Source organism: Fulmarus glacialis, unplaced genomic scaffold (genome assembly GCF_000690835.1).
Source record: "Fulmarus glacialis isolate BGI_N327 unplaced genomic scaffold, ASM69083v1 scaffold7604, whole genome shotgun sequence".
Taxonomy (NCBI): domain Eukaryota; kingdom Metazoa; phylum Chordata; class Aves; order Procellariiformes; family Procellariidae; genus Fulmarus; species Fulmarus glacialis.
In genome coordinates, this window is record NW_009209860.1 from 10,486 (window position 1) to 28,370 (window position 17,885).

The following is a 17,885-nucleotide window of genomic DNA, read 5'->3' on the forward strand; positions in this document are numbered from 1 at the left end:
TGTTTTTCTCATCATTCCAGTAATCTAAGGCCTTATTTTGAGAGGATGTACTACACAGAATTGGAGGGTGGAAGGTTGCTACAAACTAAGTGCTTGAGTTCAGAATTGTTTCTTTTTAAATGGTCTTCTCTGTGTACGACTAAACACGTGACTAAGAGCAGCATGTGTTTCCTGACAATAGATTACTTCTGCTGTGGATCTTTTCTCATCTTTGGTCTCTTGCAGGGCTTAGCTAATATTGAAGCAGCACTATATAACAAAACACTAGACACTTTAATGATGTCTCCATTTACTGATCCTAGCAAAATAATTATGTTGATTTTTTTTTCATGTATAGAGGGCTTTTCTTCAGTAAACTTTTTTCTTTCCCTTTTCAGATTTCAAGCATGTGTTTATTTTGCATGTGTCTTTCAAGCGATGTCATGTGGTATCCATTACTTAGCGTCTGTGTTCATGGCTGTTACTCCTAACTTTGTATGTGGGATCCCTGGAAATGTGAGTAGTGTTCTTTTCTACAACTCCTCTGAATCAAGTATAGAGGACATCTGGACACTATGGACATCAACAGAAAATTACATTGTAGTCCAGCTGGAAAATGGAGAAATTTGGGAACTTAACCAATGCAGCAGGTCCAAACGAGAAGTCAGTTTGGATCTGGCATATGAATACAAAGGCAACAAGTCCGTATTTTCTTGTTCTGATGGATTTCTCTATGATGATACAAAGTGGAAGAGCACTGTTGTTACGCAGTGGGATCTGGTCTGTGACCGAGAATGGCTTGCAAAATTAATCCAGCCTACATTCATGCTTGGAGTCTTGATTGGAGCAGTGATTTTTGGTGACGTTGCTGACAGGTAAAGTGCCATCCTCTGAAAATTGTAGCTTTAGTCTGCAGTAACACCACACGTATCTACCTGTTTTGTTGTTTTCATTCATTGTGTATTCATAATTATGTATTCACAATTCAGGAGGTTTGGATATTGTTTTATTCACAGAGGTGTTTAACTCAATTTCTTTTTCTGATAGCAAGTACTAATTTTAAAATGTATTCGCAAATAATTTGCTTTTAGAATTTTTTCCTACTTTATATCAGCCATTGTTCTAGGCCTTGATTCCTCAAATTGCCCTGCGCAGCTAGTATTTGCCCCTAGATTAGTTTTTTTTTAACAGGACTAGCAGTATTTAGTAGTAATAGCGACAGTAAAATGTTATTGCTAGAGTAGATTTTCACCTCATTTTCCATGAGGAGAGATTCCTCATGGAAACATAGATTTTTATTTCTAGGTATGATAAACAGCTGAAGAGCTACTGGAAAGTTAAAAATCATGCATTTTAAAGTCACAAATTTCCTAACCTCTGTCATGAAACCAGCTCTGTGGGGCTGATGCAAAGGCTTTGATCAGGCCCCACATTCTTAACATAAACACCCATACACTATTTTTCCTTGCTGTCCAATTGTGCTTTTACCCTGAGTGGCTAGCGTAAACTTCAGTCTCTTGAAGGTTAGTCCAGGTAGGAGGAAAAATGGTTGTCAGTGAGCGGTGCTGTGGTTTCACTTACTTACCAGCATGTACGAAGTTCTGTTTGAGCACGAGGAGAGTCAGTCTGTGGAAGGAGTTGACCCGAGCAGTCCCTTGCTCACGGTGCCAAGGCTGTCCTTCAGCCCGCTCCCCTCCGACACTTCTTCCCTGGATGTTATCTCAGATCACGCACCGAGATCCAGCATCAGAGCTGGACTCAGAAGCAGTAGTGAGATCCGGGATGTACGTTTGTATCCTCCTTTTTCTCTTGGTTTTCTCTCTCAAAACAAACACATGTATTCTTACCTCAGAAGAACACCCAGCCATGCCCCTCTATCCATATGAGAGTCAAACGCCTAATCTACACTGTACTTGGTTTTGTCTCGGGCAGTTTATGTACCTGTGTTTTGCTTTGAAGGCTGGTTTACTGTTATTTATCTCTTTCTATAAAGGAGCTTGTTGACTAACAGCTCTTTTAGGTGGAGGGTGACGTTTTATCCCACAGCTAACAGTAGAAGCAGAAAAAGGAGACCAGGCGTGTTGTTTTCTGATTTTCTTTCATTAGCACAATGCTACGGTGTGGCAGTTACAACATGGGAATGCAAAAGTAAAGATGATCTTTTTTTAATTTAGTTTTTAGAACACATGGAATCAATCCTGCCTCCCGATCCAAGGCTTTGTAAAACTGTATTGAATACAAAACCAGAATATAATGCCAACATTTGTTCTGCGTCCCTTTAAATCATTCATAGCTTTATTAGTTAATACTCAGGCATGATTTATAAGGTTATGATCATATTGTTCTCATTTCCATTAATTCAAGCCATGGACAGCCAGTTAAGATAATACACACATTCTGAGTTGCAGATTTACAACTGTAGATTTTACAGCTGAAAGTTATTATTTTCTGACACATCCTGGCTGGTGGGAAATAAGTTTGTGGGTTCTTCCCATTCCCAATTAACAGATTTCCCAACAGAAGAGCTCCGACAGCTAGGACTCACTGGGATCTCTTCTGGCAGGGATCAGACACCAAATGTGCATGACTCCAGGTCCAGGTTGGAGAAAAACAGGAGTTGCCCTAATGTAGTACCAAATACTCATGGAGAAAAACGGACAAACGAGCTCACACCCCTGAAAGTCCTCAAACTCTCTGTCTAAATGTAATATCCACATCTGTGAAAAGCTGTTCGCAGTGGAGTAGATAATAAGAGTCCAGGAGAATATTACCAGGGAAGAAAAATGATTCCACGCATTTTGTATTACCGAACATTCGTAGATAGAATATAATGAATCCTCAATAGAGGCTTGTTTATCTGCTGCAGATTTCTAGGTTTTCTCCTCAGATGAGCTTCTTATTGATGGCATGTGCTCACTTGTTTAGGGACAACTGGCGCTACGTAGTATATTTTCTCCCTGAGGTACAGGAAGAAGATAAACAAATAGAAGTTCCTTTTTACTAAATGCCCTTCTTTTACACTGCAAATTGCTATGTTGTTGATGGGAAGCTAGTATTTGACATGATTTTTTTTGCTGTTAGTATACTAGCTTCCTGGATTCTGTGTTTGTATATGCATGCATGTGTGCTGTGATGCAATCAGAAAATTCAGGGCAACTATGTAATTGTCATTAGTTAGAGAATTCAAGTTTAAATAACTAGACAAAGATATGTTACAGAGGCCTTTCATTACTATCCAACTTGGTTCTTACTTTGGCAAGTGAGGACATGTGTTATCACAGCTAACTTTTGTTAGAAATTATTAACTAGACATTACTTAATATAAAATATCTGAAAAAGCAAGTCTTATCTACTATCCTCATAAATAAGACAGAGTAAATTTGCAGATTAGTTATGTAAAAGTTAAACTTGAAACTGGATGTGAGCATATTTAATGCCCACTTCTGCACGTTACTTCCAGCCAAGAATTGTGGAATGGAAGTTCCATCCATAGGAGCTTCCTTTTTCTTGGAAGTTGGAATTACTGAAAAATTAATACAGGTAACTAAACCAGAGTTTCTGTGGTAAGTGCAAGTATTAAGTACAGTATTTTCAGACTCACTTCCAGATAGGCTCTCTGGAGTTGCAGGTGTATTTTAATAGAATGTTTGTGGTTATTCACAATTTTATTACTGCTGTGATTTGCAGAGTGGGAAGACAGCGTGTTATATGGTTCACAAGTGCTGGTCAGTTTGTATTTGGCATCGCAGTGGCCTTCACATTTGACTACTACAGTTTCGTGATTGTGCGCTTTCTCCTTGCTATGGTAAGAAAGGGTGTTCACTCTGGCTCTTTTTATGTGTCGTTTCCTACCCCTTCTCAGGAAAACCTCCCTTTTATTATTATTTCCTCCCCTACTTCATTATTCTAAAGCCCCCTCTGTTGCACTTATTTCAGCAGAGCAGGGAGAGTCTGAATGTTCTTGGACCACAGCACTTTTCCTCTTTGAATTAATAGAAAGCGTCTGTATGAAGCAGTGTTTGGTACTTCCTCCATCCCAACCTCTGCTGGACTGGTAATTAAATACCAAGTGTGAGCAGCAAACTCTGGATTCTGCATTGCAGCTGCCATTGCATTTCTCCTTATTGTTAGAAATTGAGTGTATTTTTCTTAAAATAACAAATCTATAAGAAGTATGATTTTTAGCTCTACCATTTTGAGTGATGGAGGAGAGATGCACATTTTCTCTTCCATGCATCTCTTTGGTCTTTTAAGCTACAGCTGGAATACTAAATGCATAGGTAGACATGTTTAACACCTAGATGTTTATACTGTACTACAGGGTATTCCAGTATATGTGTTTATGCATATCTATACACATACTTTTATATATATGTATGATATATATCCAATATCTGATCTATATTCAATATTTATGCATAGTAACCAATTTTAAATTACTATTTTACATCCAAAACCATAATATTTGTAGTCTTTCACTATATAATACATAAAGAAATAAGAATGCTATCACAAGAAAAATTATGTAACTTCTTTAAAGTAGGTTAGAAATTTGAAAATAATCACATAGTTTATTTTATTAAAAACAGTGCATTAGTCAAGACAGGACGTTGCACCTGGTGCTCCCTTTGCCTGATTAGAGCTCAGAAGGATTTCCTAGCAGGAAAAACTGCATGAGCATTTCAGCCTTGAACAGTGAGATAACAGGAGTCCCTCTGGCTGTTGATGCTAGGGGCTGTGGTAGTTTAGAAAACCAAAAAGCTCTGACCAGACCAATGCTGTAGGTTTTAACTGCCAACTGGGACTGATTTGCGAGATGGAGATCTAAAGATCTAGCCCTGTGCTACTGAGATCAGCGCAGCTTTCCTATGAGGTTCAGTGGGTTCAGAATCAGAGGTTATTAACTGGAATATTTTTAACCAGAAAATTGATTAATCAAAACAATATACTGGAATATTTTCTAGTCTAGATTTTCTAGCTGTGTTTTGAAATGGTTTGAGATACCAAGAGTTTGACTGTTGATAGAGAAATTGAAATGTGTATATATATTCAGTTATATATATATATTCAATGAAGAAATACTGTAATGCAGAACGTGTCAGTAATTGCATTCGCTAGATAACGTATGAGAACTTATAACCTATAATATATGAGATTCTCTTCCAACATTGTAAAAATTTGATTTAATGAGATAATTTACAAGGGTGTGGAAGGTAATTCTCAATAAATTTGTATTTTCCTGGCATACAGATTATTAATAGTCTACTTAAAAGCCAAGGTCAAGATTTTCAGAAGTGGCAATTACGTCAGGGGAACTCATTTTCCCGAGCGTCCAGTTTGCGATGTCATTCAGGGACCTGATTTTTGGAGGTGAAGGGCTTAGTGACATCAGCAAATTAAGCTCTTTTTTAGGTGTCTCTTGCTGGCTCTCCCCCACTACAGAGAAGCATCTGAAATCACTTCACATTTTTAAATACAGTGTCCAGGCAGTCTGGAGGTTTGAGTGAACTTTTTCTCCAGCTGATTTGTTTTCAGGGTTGCCTTTTTGTCTGCCAGTGTGAGACATGCCAGTGCGGTGGCAGTTAAGCGTACACAAATGTGAAACACTGTTAGCTGTTTGTTTTTACTGCTGTTGCACAAGGAGAGTAGATAGAAACCTCACACTTTTTTTTTCCTCTCTCCCACCCCCAGGTTTCAAGTGGCTATCTGGTTGTGGCTTTTGTTTATGTGACTGAATTTGTTGGCATTAAAGCACGAACCTGGGCTTCTATGCATGTCCATGCTTTTTTTGCTATGGGAATTATGGTTGTGGCACTCGTGGGATTTTTGGTTCGGACCTGGTGGGTCTATCAGATATTTCTCTCCATATCGACTCTTCCCTTTGTCTTGTGCTGCTGGATGCTCCCAGAAACACCTTTTTGGCTCCTGTCAGAGGAAAGATACGAAGATGCACAAAAAGTAATTAATATAATGGCAAGATGGAATAAAGTAAGCACCCCCTGCAAAGTTTCTGAACTATGCTCAGTCCAACAAGATGATCTAGTCAGTGGCAGAACGGGTGACAATGACACGTCCTCAACAAAGAAGCACAACATCTTAGACCTGTTTTGTAATTGGCACATTGCAAGAAGGACCATCACAGTCTGGCTGATCTGGTTCACTGGGAGCTTGGGGTACTACGTCTTTTCCCTCAGTTCTGTCAGTCTAGGAGGCAATGAATATTTAAATCTCTTTCTCATAGGTAAATATTTTTGTACCTTTTTCTGTTTATGACAAAACTAGAACATAACATTTAGAAATGTCTATAGATTTGACAGCCAGTTTTTTAACTTTGTTTATTCAATTACGAACCTTGTTCAAAAAGTTTCTTGCTAACTCTTCATAAAGTTGACTAACTCCTTGAGTAAGGAGGAGTATCATTCAATCCAATTCTCACTGTTTCTGAAAAAAAAAAAGATAATTTAAAATTTGTTGGTTTACAAAATTCTTCTCCATCTGTCTTTGCGATTGTAAAACCATATTCTGCTTGTCTCCTCTTTGCCCTGCAAGCATATAGCAGATCCACACAAACACCAGGGGAAGCAGACCAGCAACACAAAATTCACACGGCTCTGTTAAAGGCACAAATTAGGAAAACGGGAGAAAAAAATTATTCCTTTAATCACTTGCAGTCATGACATATTGAATCTGTCTGTTTAGAAAAAAGATTCATAATTCTCAGAAGCAAGAGTAATTTTAATTTTCTTAAAAGTATATTAATTCAGTTGTGGTATTCTTTTAATTTTGTTGGTCTGACTGTAATCTTCCTCTGGTATGTAAGTTGTTTATAAAGGCAGCTTAGTGCATTCAAGGCCTGATCCAAAGTTTGTTAAGATCAGTGGAAATATTCCATTGACTTCAGAAGACTCTAGATCAGCACGCAGCTCTGAGCCAGCAAAGAATTAAATCATGCGCTTTGCTTTATGCAACTGAGTGTTTTCAGTGAAGTGAATGTGACTGTTCATGTACATAAGCACACAGAAGGACTGGGGCACTCATTAATTCAGTTTGTGTTGTCATGTATTATAGCGTATTGGTAGACTGACATGTTGAAGAGTGGATGCTAGTATTGCACAGAAACGAAAATGTTACGGTGGAGCACAGTGCATAAATCACTATATCCACCTCCTTCAAAAATATTTTAGCAGACTAACATACACTGAAAAATTGCAACCTGCTTTTACCAACGCAGGTCCCAAAGATTATTTCCTGATATTATAAGTGTATTGACATACTATACGTGCTTAGTAAAGGAATGCAGTATATTTGTTCAGGGCTGTATCTTATGTTCTTCCTTGATTTCACGTTGGACATAGTAGCATTCTTCATGAGCAAGTTGGTTTAAAACATGTCTGAACTGGCATCGGCTCAATGTAATTTGTCTAGGGGCAAATCATGTTTACACAGGGTTTGTGAACAGTCCTAGCCAAACGCCAGTTCCTTTAGAGCTGCAGAAGTTTTCTCTGGAAAGAGACATTAGGAAGAGACAATCTGAGTAAGAGTGGGATATTGTAAGCAGCTGCCCTCTTTTTAATGGAGAAGAGAGAAAGCTGGAACCGCACTTCCTGTATTTGTGGAGCTGACTCGGAAAACCGGACCTGGAGAGACCTTGCTTGCCTTTTACATTGGAATGATTTGGGGCTGAAGCTGGGGAAGGCGCCTATGGCTTCGGTTCTGTGCCCAGGTGGAAGCTGCTAAATCCTGAGAGGTGTGTTGGTGTGACACCAGCAATATTCCTCGTGGGCACATTTAAGCTGTTGATGTGAAAATACCTGAACCAAAAGAGCAGCAAATGGAGAGCTTTCAGTCACAAGTGCCAGTGTCATAAAAGCAGGACCGTGGCCTTGCTGTTTTGTGTAATTTTCCACCCCAAAGAGAACGGGAGCTGCTCTGTTCTGTGAAACCATTTCCCTCGTCCTTCTTCATCCCCCACTATCATATTTTAGGCCATGCTTTCTGCCTTCCGTTGCCATTTCTGTTTCCAAACGAACTAGCCCAACACACTGGTTCTCTCTAGATTTCACTTATTTATTACCCCCTAGATTAAATGAATCCCCATAAAGAGGAAGTTAGAGTTACAACATGAACATGTGTAATCATGACTTAAAACGAAATAATTTCATACTGACAGGTGCTGTGGAGTTGCCTTGCTATATCATTGCTTGCATTGGGATGGACAAACTGGGAAGGAGAAACACACTCATTCCGTTCCTTATTTTAAGTGCACTGATCTGTGTTTTAATTATGTTCATACCTCAGGTTAGTCATGTACCATTGAAAGTATTCCTATAGTAGAAATTGATTTTAAAGGCTCTTAAGTCTGTAGATGCAGCTGCTAAATCGTATAGTTGATTAAAGTCTGTTCTTAAAATGCGGTTGCTGGTCGAAGATAGATTTCTGTATTTTCAGTACAGGTTTCACAGTTTCATTGCTGGGTCACATGTAAAATGTTCCCAGGGCTTCAGTGAGCCAGGACTGGTAAAAAGTTATATGGACACTAGTTACTTATTGAGACCGATTTTAAAAAAGAAAGCAGTAAGTATTGCTTCTTGTTTAAAGAGGGTCACAACTTTTGAAGGATTTAAATTAAGTTTGGAACAGTGTTATTTTCTGGTGATTTATTTATTTGTGCTCTCTTTCATTAGGATTTCAATACATTAATTATCTTAGCAAATATGGCTGGAAAATTTTCAATAGGTGTGGCATTTGGCCTTATATATCTCTACACAGCAGAACTGTACCCAACAATTGTAAGGTAAGAACTTTCACCAGTCATATATTTTTCATTATTTTGCTGTTATTTCCTTTTCTTTGTTATGCTCCTGGGCCAGATCCAGCAGCTCTTGACAGTAGTGGCGGTGGTCCAAAAGACCTTGGGATGAGTTCCTCCGCTGCTTCAGAGTTGTCTAGTATTTGGCTGTATAATACATTTTTATTTATTTTTCATTTCCATGTGCATTCTTTGGTTTCATTGACGAACTAGAATACTCAATACTTTCTTAAACATTATTTATGCCTTTCTTAAAAATTCCTGGTTGTTCATCCTGTGGTCTCTGCTGAATGAGTGTTGTATTTTTAATCTTAATTATAGAAGCAGCTGAACTTCATTACAATATAAACTTACACTGGTGTGGCAATAGCTTCCTAGTATCATTGCATAAAGACATGTATCATCCTACTGATGTTTTGAGTGTCTGTGCATTTCTAATTGTTTGCTTTATCTGCCAGAATTCTTATCAAAGTCTTTGGTTTATGTGTAGATCGCTTGCTGTTGGAAGTGGAAGCATGATGTGCCGTGCAGGAAGTGTGGTTGCTCCTTTCTGTGTATATCTGAGAAGTGTTTGGATTTTCATGCCACTTGTAAGTATTTATTTCAATGATGAATGTTTCTGGTTTTGAAAAGGCCTGTGTGTCACTTGTGTTATCAGGAACCAAATGCTGAACTTTTATTTTGAAAAGAAAATTGAATGAACCATTCTTGTTCTAGATTTTAAGTCTCAGAGTAACTTCATATTGTTAAAAGTATGCAGCTAAAGCAAAAGGGAGACATTGAGTCACTGAAATCTTCTGAAAAGTTTTTATGATGGAAGATATAAACATACTTATGCATTGAATCCTAGTATAAAATTGATAAAAATATTTTCCATAAAAATATACTTTATCTACCATGTAACATTTAGGAAGTGTCTTAATCCGTACTTCTTTACCGTGCAGGCCTAGGAGTTCTTGACCATGTTCATGATTTACTCTTACCTTTTTTCAAAGGCATAGTTCTTCCATTCTTGGAATTCACCATGGGTGGCTGTTTTTTCATAATATTATGCCTTAATCTTTTCCATGGTTTCCCTGGGACATTGCATCTTTGGAATAGCCTTCAAAAGATCAAGAATGTCTTATGCTTACTATACTTGGTCTTCACAGCTGTCCCAAAGCTCCTTTTTTGCATTTTTCATTTACAAGAACCAAACAAAGCAATTCATGAGATAGAAAAAGAGAAGCAAATAGTATATTGATGAGCTTCACAGTGATTTTGACAAGCAACAGAACCTTGGATTCATTAAATACATCCTACTTGTAGGTGACTCCAGGTCATGCTACCATTAGGTTTTGTGTTCTTCCTCCAGTTGCCCCAAGAAAACAGAGGTGGAACCATGTCTTCGTGGACTTTGGGCATTTTCTTTGCATTATGTAGCTTCAAATCCATTTTGGACAAAATATTTTATGTATTTCCTGCTCACAAATGAATTACATTTCTTCATTACATTTATGTTATGAGGCAATTGCTGCTTAAAAATCCTGCAGCTATTCAATCCCGTTTTCACTCCTGAAGTGAAATTTATGCCCATATATGTAAAACCAGAAGGAATTACAAAGTTTTATATTAAAGCTTTAAGTAGAGAAGAGTTTATTAATAATTTAAAAATAGTTTGAGTTCTTTCAAAAACCCTTAGAATTCATTGTGCCTAGCACACCAATGTTATATGTAGATTACACATGTCAGAAGGTGAAAATGTAATGGGTTGTGTCTTTCACCTAGATTCTTACCCTAATTTTGTCTACCACATTGGAATTTCCTGAAAAAGTGGCATTGTGTCCTTTTGATTTTGCAACTATAAAATCTTCAATTATAGATGCTAGAGATTGGTTTCAGAGAATTCTTGGGAACTTGTTTCATTATTTAAATTAATTACTTTCAGTTGTTTTGGATGAAAGTTAAGAGGATGAAGCAGACCACAAATTAATTTATTCCCTCAAGCTCCTAAAAAATGTTTTCTTTCTTAATAATGGCCCCATATAAACAAAGATATCATCCCAGAAAAGATGAAGAAACATTTATACAACAGAGCGGTCATGGGAGAACATTCTTTTTCTCTTGTCAGTGTTTTGCCTTTACTGGCTGAGATGAAGTTTATCTGTGCAGAAGTGCTGCAGTTAAACCACAGATGGGGAATACTCAAACATGCTGAAGAGCAGTTGCAAATGGCAGTATAAACAGAGGAATTATGTCAGCTATGAAGAACTCTCAGTGTACAAAAAGTATCCAGAGAGTTTGTAGAGTTGTGTAGTAGTTCACAGTGAATATGTTTTCGTTATTAGCTCCTATTATAAAACATTTGTCAGTTTATTAAATAGGCTTGTCTTGAGTTGGAGCATAGCATGCCAAGTCTGAGGTAACGTAAGTGTTTTGGAATGGAAATGAAATTAAATGGATTACATTTGTAAGTAAACTGATATACATCATGTTGATCTGTTGTATACACTACACATTGTCAAGCAGTTACTAATTCCTATTTGTTTGACAGTCTGCCTCCCATACAGTCATGCCACCTGTGAGTAATGCAAGCATCTCATTTGAATGCCTGTAAATCTTGAATAACTTGCCAAGTATGTTTTTCATGTGACAACTTTCTAGAAAACTTACTGAAAAGCGACTACTCCATATATAACCTATTTCTGTTTCTCAGCTGTTAAGAATTATGTTACAGTAGCCCTTTAACAGACTTGATTTTTCTCTCAGAAGAACCATAAATTATAAATCAAAAAAACCCTCCCTTGAGGTTAGTAAAGTTAAATGAATGCAAATCCCGTGTCTAATACTAATGGATTTTCAGGACAAAATTTAACCTTTTTTTGTTGAAGTAGGAATTTTGTAATATGATCACATTTTAGATTGGTTCAGAGCCATCAGATGTGGATATAAATATAAACAGCAGACTAAAATAATCATTTGTTCTCAAAAGTAAAAGTATTATTTTGTAGGGATATTTAATTCAAATTATCTTTTGTTCTAGACCAAATATATTAAGTCCTGTCTTAGACCACTGTGAAATTAAAATTGTTGCTCCGGGTAGGGAGGAAGACATATGAAAAATGGTGGTAAATCTTTTTTTTTAACTTAGTTATGGTAGCTGTTAGAAGCTGCTGCCTGTACTGAAGTGCTGGGAATACTTTGAGAGTTTGACTAAGCAGAAAGTTAGATTTGAAATTAAGACCCTGAAAAAGCACTGAATTTAAGCAGGTGCTCCCCTCGAAGTAACTTCAGTGGAGCTTAAACATACTTAAATACTTTGTACAATAGCACACTTTAATCCATAAGCATTTAACTCATTGACTATATCAGAAGAACATTTTCTGATGCTGAATTATATATGTAAAATAGTACATACATGCAAAATGTACACATTTGTTATGAGCGAGCAAAGAGCTAAATTATGTCAGGTGCCTCATGAAGAAGTATGCCAAGATAAGACTGCAAAAAACTTGCTTTGACTAAATGTGAGTAACTTCATTGATAAGTGTGGTTACTGCCCCTGAAAAGGTAGATGACATTTGAGAAGTCCTTTCGTTAATATACTGTGACTTAATTGTTTCATATTCTGTCTTTCATAGGAAATATTGGAAAATGCTTTGTAGGGTCAGGGAGAAGGGAAACGCACTGAATTAGTCGACATGCAGCAGCTTTCCCATTGAAAAAAGAAAACTAACACGTGAAGAGAGCTGAGTTGAAAAGGCAGGAAAGATGGTGGTGTGTACGCTTACAGAATAGTGAGAGTTTGCAGGGGAATAAGAGGTAGGTTCTTGAGGAAGGAAAACATGAGAAGAATGCAAAGTGTCTAAAAGACTAACCGAAACAGAGAAGACACACATACTCAAGCACACAGTGTTGCTTTAACCTTGTTCTGTTGGGCATCAGTAGTGACCCTGCTCTCATAAACTCCAAATATATGGGTATGCATAAGCTTCAATATCCTTCACAGCCCTCAATATCCTTAGATATAAACTTATGACAGCCTAAAGAATGTGCATAAAAGAGGTTGCCATGGAATAGCTGCCATGTGTCAATTCATCCTGTCTTACCATGGCAGAAAATCATGTTTTAATCGTGGAGAAGAGTTTTGACACTCAGAGGTGAGACTTTAATATTTTGGAATATATTTTTAAATATTACCCATGCCACATATATATATGCCTGCAAGGATTTCCCTCAGTTTGTCACTCAGTGCCATTTCCTCTGGTCACGTTACTGCTAGGATTTTTTTTTTAATTTCTTACGGTAAGAGCATGACTATTTTATTTTCACTGTAGTTTGTAGTATTCAACAGTATTTTGCTTATTTTTTTATTTTGTCAGCCTCTATGTTTAATGCAAGTGCATAAAGAGGAGTGTATGCAACATTGTGAATTCTGCTTCTCAAAAGAGTGCTTGAGACAAGCTGTCCTCTTTTGGAGGTGGTGGGGAAGGAAAAGCAGCACGGTGCATTTGCATTAAAATAGCTCTGTTCAAAGTCACAATGGAGAATTCCGATTTTAAAACACCTTTCTGACTTAAGGAGAAAGTCTGGCTTAGCTGCAGTTGGTAGCTGGCCAGTTCTTGTCTCAAGCTCTGTGTGAGAGACGTAGGCATAGTAGTTCCAAATGCTCTCTCTCACACTTGGAAAGAAAGTATTAAACAAACAAGACAGACCTGAGAATCAGCATAGGGCAAGATAAGGATAATACAGTATCAAAGTGCACAGTCATAAAATGGAAAAACACTGAGGCCAGGCATGATGTATGCTGTGGAAGCGTTTCTATCAAGAGAGATTTGGGTCATTTACAACCTGACGTTGGAAGCATGTCATGGTTTTAAAGCTGTTCAAAGGAGGAAAGTGTGAATTGTTCTCACTGAACAAGGCACAGAAATGAAGGGAAAGAAAAGATGATACTCCTGGAGCATCTGTGTGCTTCTGCATCTACCCCACATGATCCTGATCCTTGCACCACTCGTGCTGAAGCTGTCATTATGGAACTGTGTACACCATGGAGAAATCCAAGATGTGATCCCAGTGCAAATAAATGTCAGTAGATGCCTGCACCCCTAACAGATCTTTGAAACTGCACTTTAGCAAAGTATTCCTGTTTAGAGCTAGCTCATTATCTGCTGAAGTGCTCTCCTGAGCAGGGATGTGCACTTCCGTGGCTCCAGGCCAATGATCCATACTGAGAAATTCTGATCTGGCTGTGTGCAGGAGGAACAGGCACACAGGTACAAGGGGAATAGCTTCAGGAGCTAGAGTGCAAAGTGAGATTACAGGTGGCAGGGTAATTGTAGCTCTATGAACGTGCATGTAAAAATAAATGTATGCAATCCTAGAATCAGTTCTTAAATACATACCTGATAGTAGAAATACCAAATGAAGAGATATGTATTGTTTTCTCAAACAGAATTATTCCTGCTTGCACTGTATTGATCCCTGGTGGAACAAAACACTTCATTTGCTCTTCATTATTCTGCTGCATAATCTTTCATTTATGCAACAAAAATAGGCAGATCTTTTGTACAGTCAATATTTAAGACTTACAATCTTTGCTTTACATTACAGTTCCTTGTGCTTTTTTTTAAATGTACTCTCAAGCAAGATGAAAGAGTTGCATAACTTGAAAGACATTTCTACCTTTACAGTTACTGTTTATTTCTTCTAGTTGATTGTTGGAATCATGGCTCTTCTGAGTGGAATATTAACAATAATGCTTCCAGAAACACTGGGAAAACCATTGACTAATACTTTGGTGGAGGCTACAGAAATGGGAAGAAACAAGAAAAGCTGTTCAGGAAAGACTCCTCCAGCACACAGTGGTGCGGCATTAGAAAAGATAGAGATGTTTGGTCAAGAAACAGGCAGCGCTGAGAAATAAAGCAACAGCAAAATGGCTGTTCCCAATTTTAATCGTTATCTAATTTATAAGATATTTTTATTTGAGAAATGTGACTGTTCTATAATATCTGTGCCTTTTAATTTGTATCCAGTCTTGCCTTTTCAACAGAGCAAGTATATAAAACCTTTTCCACGTGACTGAGGTACTGCAGAAAATTTGATAGGATTTCTAGATCCCTTGTCAAACTTACACAGGCTTCAGAAAACCTATCTGACTTGCTGTGACCAGTTGAATGATTACTCTAAATGTTGGAACCTACCTGATTACACATAGGTAAAAAATATGCCGATTCTTTGCTTCACATTTTCTGCAGTTAGATTTGTAAACCCACCACAAAGTGCCCTTTCTGCTCTTGTCCTGTTGCAGGCTTGAGACTTCAAAACATGGCAAACTCAAACATTTACAATTCAAGAGAGAAGCCTTAACATTGCATCAAGTCATATCAATAATTTCAAAGTCTAATTTATTCTTTTTTTTTCAAATTTTCTACTGGAAAAGGTGCCATTGCTAACAAAGCAAAGTATTCTGTGGAACAGCTTCTAACTGAAAAAATAATACTAAGTTTGCAAAATGTGCAAATAGTTTGTATACTATTCATTCTGTTGAATGGCAAATGTGTTTTTATTAGTGGTTTAAAAAAAATTGTTCACTGGATCTACTGCAGTCTTAGTAAGTTCTTTTTAGTTTAGGCAAAACTAAAGTGCCTGATGCCTTTGAAAATCATATTCATTCCAGACTGTTATTTCAATGCTCCCCTTCTCACTTATTTCAGCTCAGATCTAGCATCATAACTTTCAAGAGCTACATCAGCAACTTTGCCAAATGCCTCTATCAAGGCCTTCTCAGTGGAGCAGAATAAGTGGCAAATGGGTCTTATTCAGGCTCTCTGCACAGAGGTGGACTTAGTTTATCAATGTTTAGTAGACATGGTATCTACACACCATTTTTCTCATAGACCAGCTTTCTGTAGCTCATTTTTTCCTTATACCACACAAAATCAGTTAGAAAAATATAATTAAAAAAATGCTAGCTGGAGGACATTGATCAATAGAAGAGTTACCAGTTACTCTAGTAGTTTTAGTCAAAGTGTCTGTAAATGTCCCACTGTTGTTACACCTCATGTGTGCATCAACACTTATTTGCTGGTGCAGTGATCGTGCCTTATGACTATGGACCACAGAAAACTGATAGATAGGAATGCATCATTCTGTCTGCTGGTTTTATGGCTTTCTGTCCCACCTCCCCTTTTTCAGTCTACCTCCAGACACAGGGGTTTCTCCCTTGCCTGAGGATCTGTATCCTCTTCTCTTGGCCACCCTTGGTTTGAGGGGGGTGGCACATGAAGCTTCTGTGTGTTGAGGTTCAGACAGCCCTCTCTTGCCTGGGCTGCAGGAACCCTGTCATCCCTGGTTTGAAATCAGAGTTGTTCTCATCTTAGGCACCTACTCCCATGCTAGCTGGTATGATCTCATCAAAACAAGTCTTCCCTTGTTTACTTCTTTGCCATGTACCCCAAAATAAGACATCTATATTGCTCTAGATAAATATTCTATATAGTGTAGAGTTTAACGGTCACAATTTTCAATTATGTCTGCACATTCAATGACTTCTGAAACCAGAATAATGGTTTATATCCCCTTATAAAAGATTTTTTTCTTCACTGCACTCTCCTAGAGTGTCAAGTAGCATTTTGGTCCTGGTATTAGGACAAAATCGTATCCTATATGAGGACTAACATGCTTCAAAGCCAAGCAAAAATCAGTAAGTTTAAGTTCAAGGAGTTTCTGTGTGATAATTACATGGAAAGCAGAAAGGGATCTTTATGCTGTCCTCAGTTCTGTGGGTGTTCCAGTATTTGCAGAAAACCTCCGAAGAGAACTGCATAGAATACTATGGCTTCTGTCCAGATATATTAGTTCATCAAAAGAATGTGCTTAACCTTACCCGCGTGAGTAATCCCATCATTATTCAGAGAACAACTTGAATACATACTTTGATGACTAAAGATAGGATTACTCACATGCTGTGGCTTTTTATTTTGCTGAAGAGCAGACCTGGTATTCTTCCACTGCTTTCAGATCCCCTCCACTTCCCAGAGCAGACCAACTCTCCTTATCTGCAAGATCTGTTGCCAAACCATGCATGCCCTGCCTTAAACAGGGGTTTAACCATGCTGAAAAAGAAAACATTATGCAATAGACCTAACAAGGAATTAAACTGGTACTGTCTGACATTGCAGCCACTCTCCCCTCCGCCGCCCCGGAGCTCCAAGTAATTGCATTATTTTGGGGTTCTTTCACACTGATACTCCCTCTTTTATTAGTACAAGGTCCTATCTTAAACTCCTCAGTCTTGAGTGCTGGGGACAGTACAGTCTATTTCTAACAAGGTACTAAAGAACAACTGAAATTAATTTTTCTAGTTCCTTACCTGCCAAATAACTGATTTGGGGGTTACCCTGCTAAGAACAGTCAGTGCATGTTCTGTGTTCCTTTGACTTGAGGGATTCAGGACCTGGTCATCTGTAATTGGTATACATAAGGCAAAGAAGAAAAAAGAAAAAAGCAAACACTTAAATGCACAATGATACTGAGCAATCCTTACAGGCTAAAACTTCATGATGATTCTAAAACACAATGTAGCTTGATGGCTTTTAATCCCAAAAGCCAGTTCCTCCTGTCACTGAAGTCAGTATTTGGTATTTAGTCTTTGATTCAAATGAGACCTGAATTTCCCTGCACTAATGATGTTACTTTTTTCCCTGGAAGTAAAAAGTTTATTCATCTACAGGTACACCTTTTGTGATTTTATGCATGAATAGCTTAGAGGATGCCTTGGGTTATCCTATTCTTTAACCTGAGGAAGCATATTACTGTAAAAAAGGAAATAGCATGTGTCTGTATGTCTCTAGCATTTCTGTTTGCTTGTTTTTTCTATATGGACAAAAAATGTATTTAACACTAGTCATTCATACATTATAAACGTAGGATAGACAGGGTGAGTTGATTTCTTTCTCTTAAATGTTCATAGATTATCTAAATCCTCTCGCAAGAGAGCACTGAGTTTGAGAACAAATGCTTCTGTTCCTGTGGGGCGTATTTTCCTCTTGTTGCTCATAAAAAGAATGCCTTTTCATAGTTTCTTATCTGAGTCCTTAAGTTCATTTATGTT

The 17,885-nt window shown here is 37.7% G+C and overlaps 1 protein-coding gene across 1 annotated transcript; it reads left to right on the forward strand.

The window, feature by feature from the left end:
- Positions 1-372: 372 nt before the first annotated feature.
- Positions 373-14,776, forward strand: SLC22A16 (solute carrier family 22 (organic cation/carnitine transporter), member 16). The gene is made up of 7 exons (XM_009576960.1): positions 373-854; positions 3,667-3,784; positions 5,671-6,220; positions 8,150-8,277; positions 8,664-8,773; positions 9,279-9,378; positions 14,481-14,776. The coding sequence occupies exons 1-7, from the start codon at positions 418-420 to the stop codon at positions 14,691-14,693; spliced, it is 1,656 nt and encodes a 551-aa protein (XP_009575255.1). The 5' UTR covers positions 373-417; the 3' UTR covers positions 14,694-14,776.
- The last annotated feature ends 3,109 nt before the right edge of the window (positions 14,777-17,885 follow it).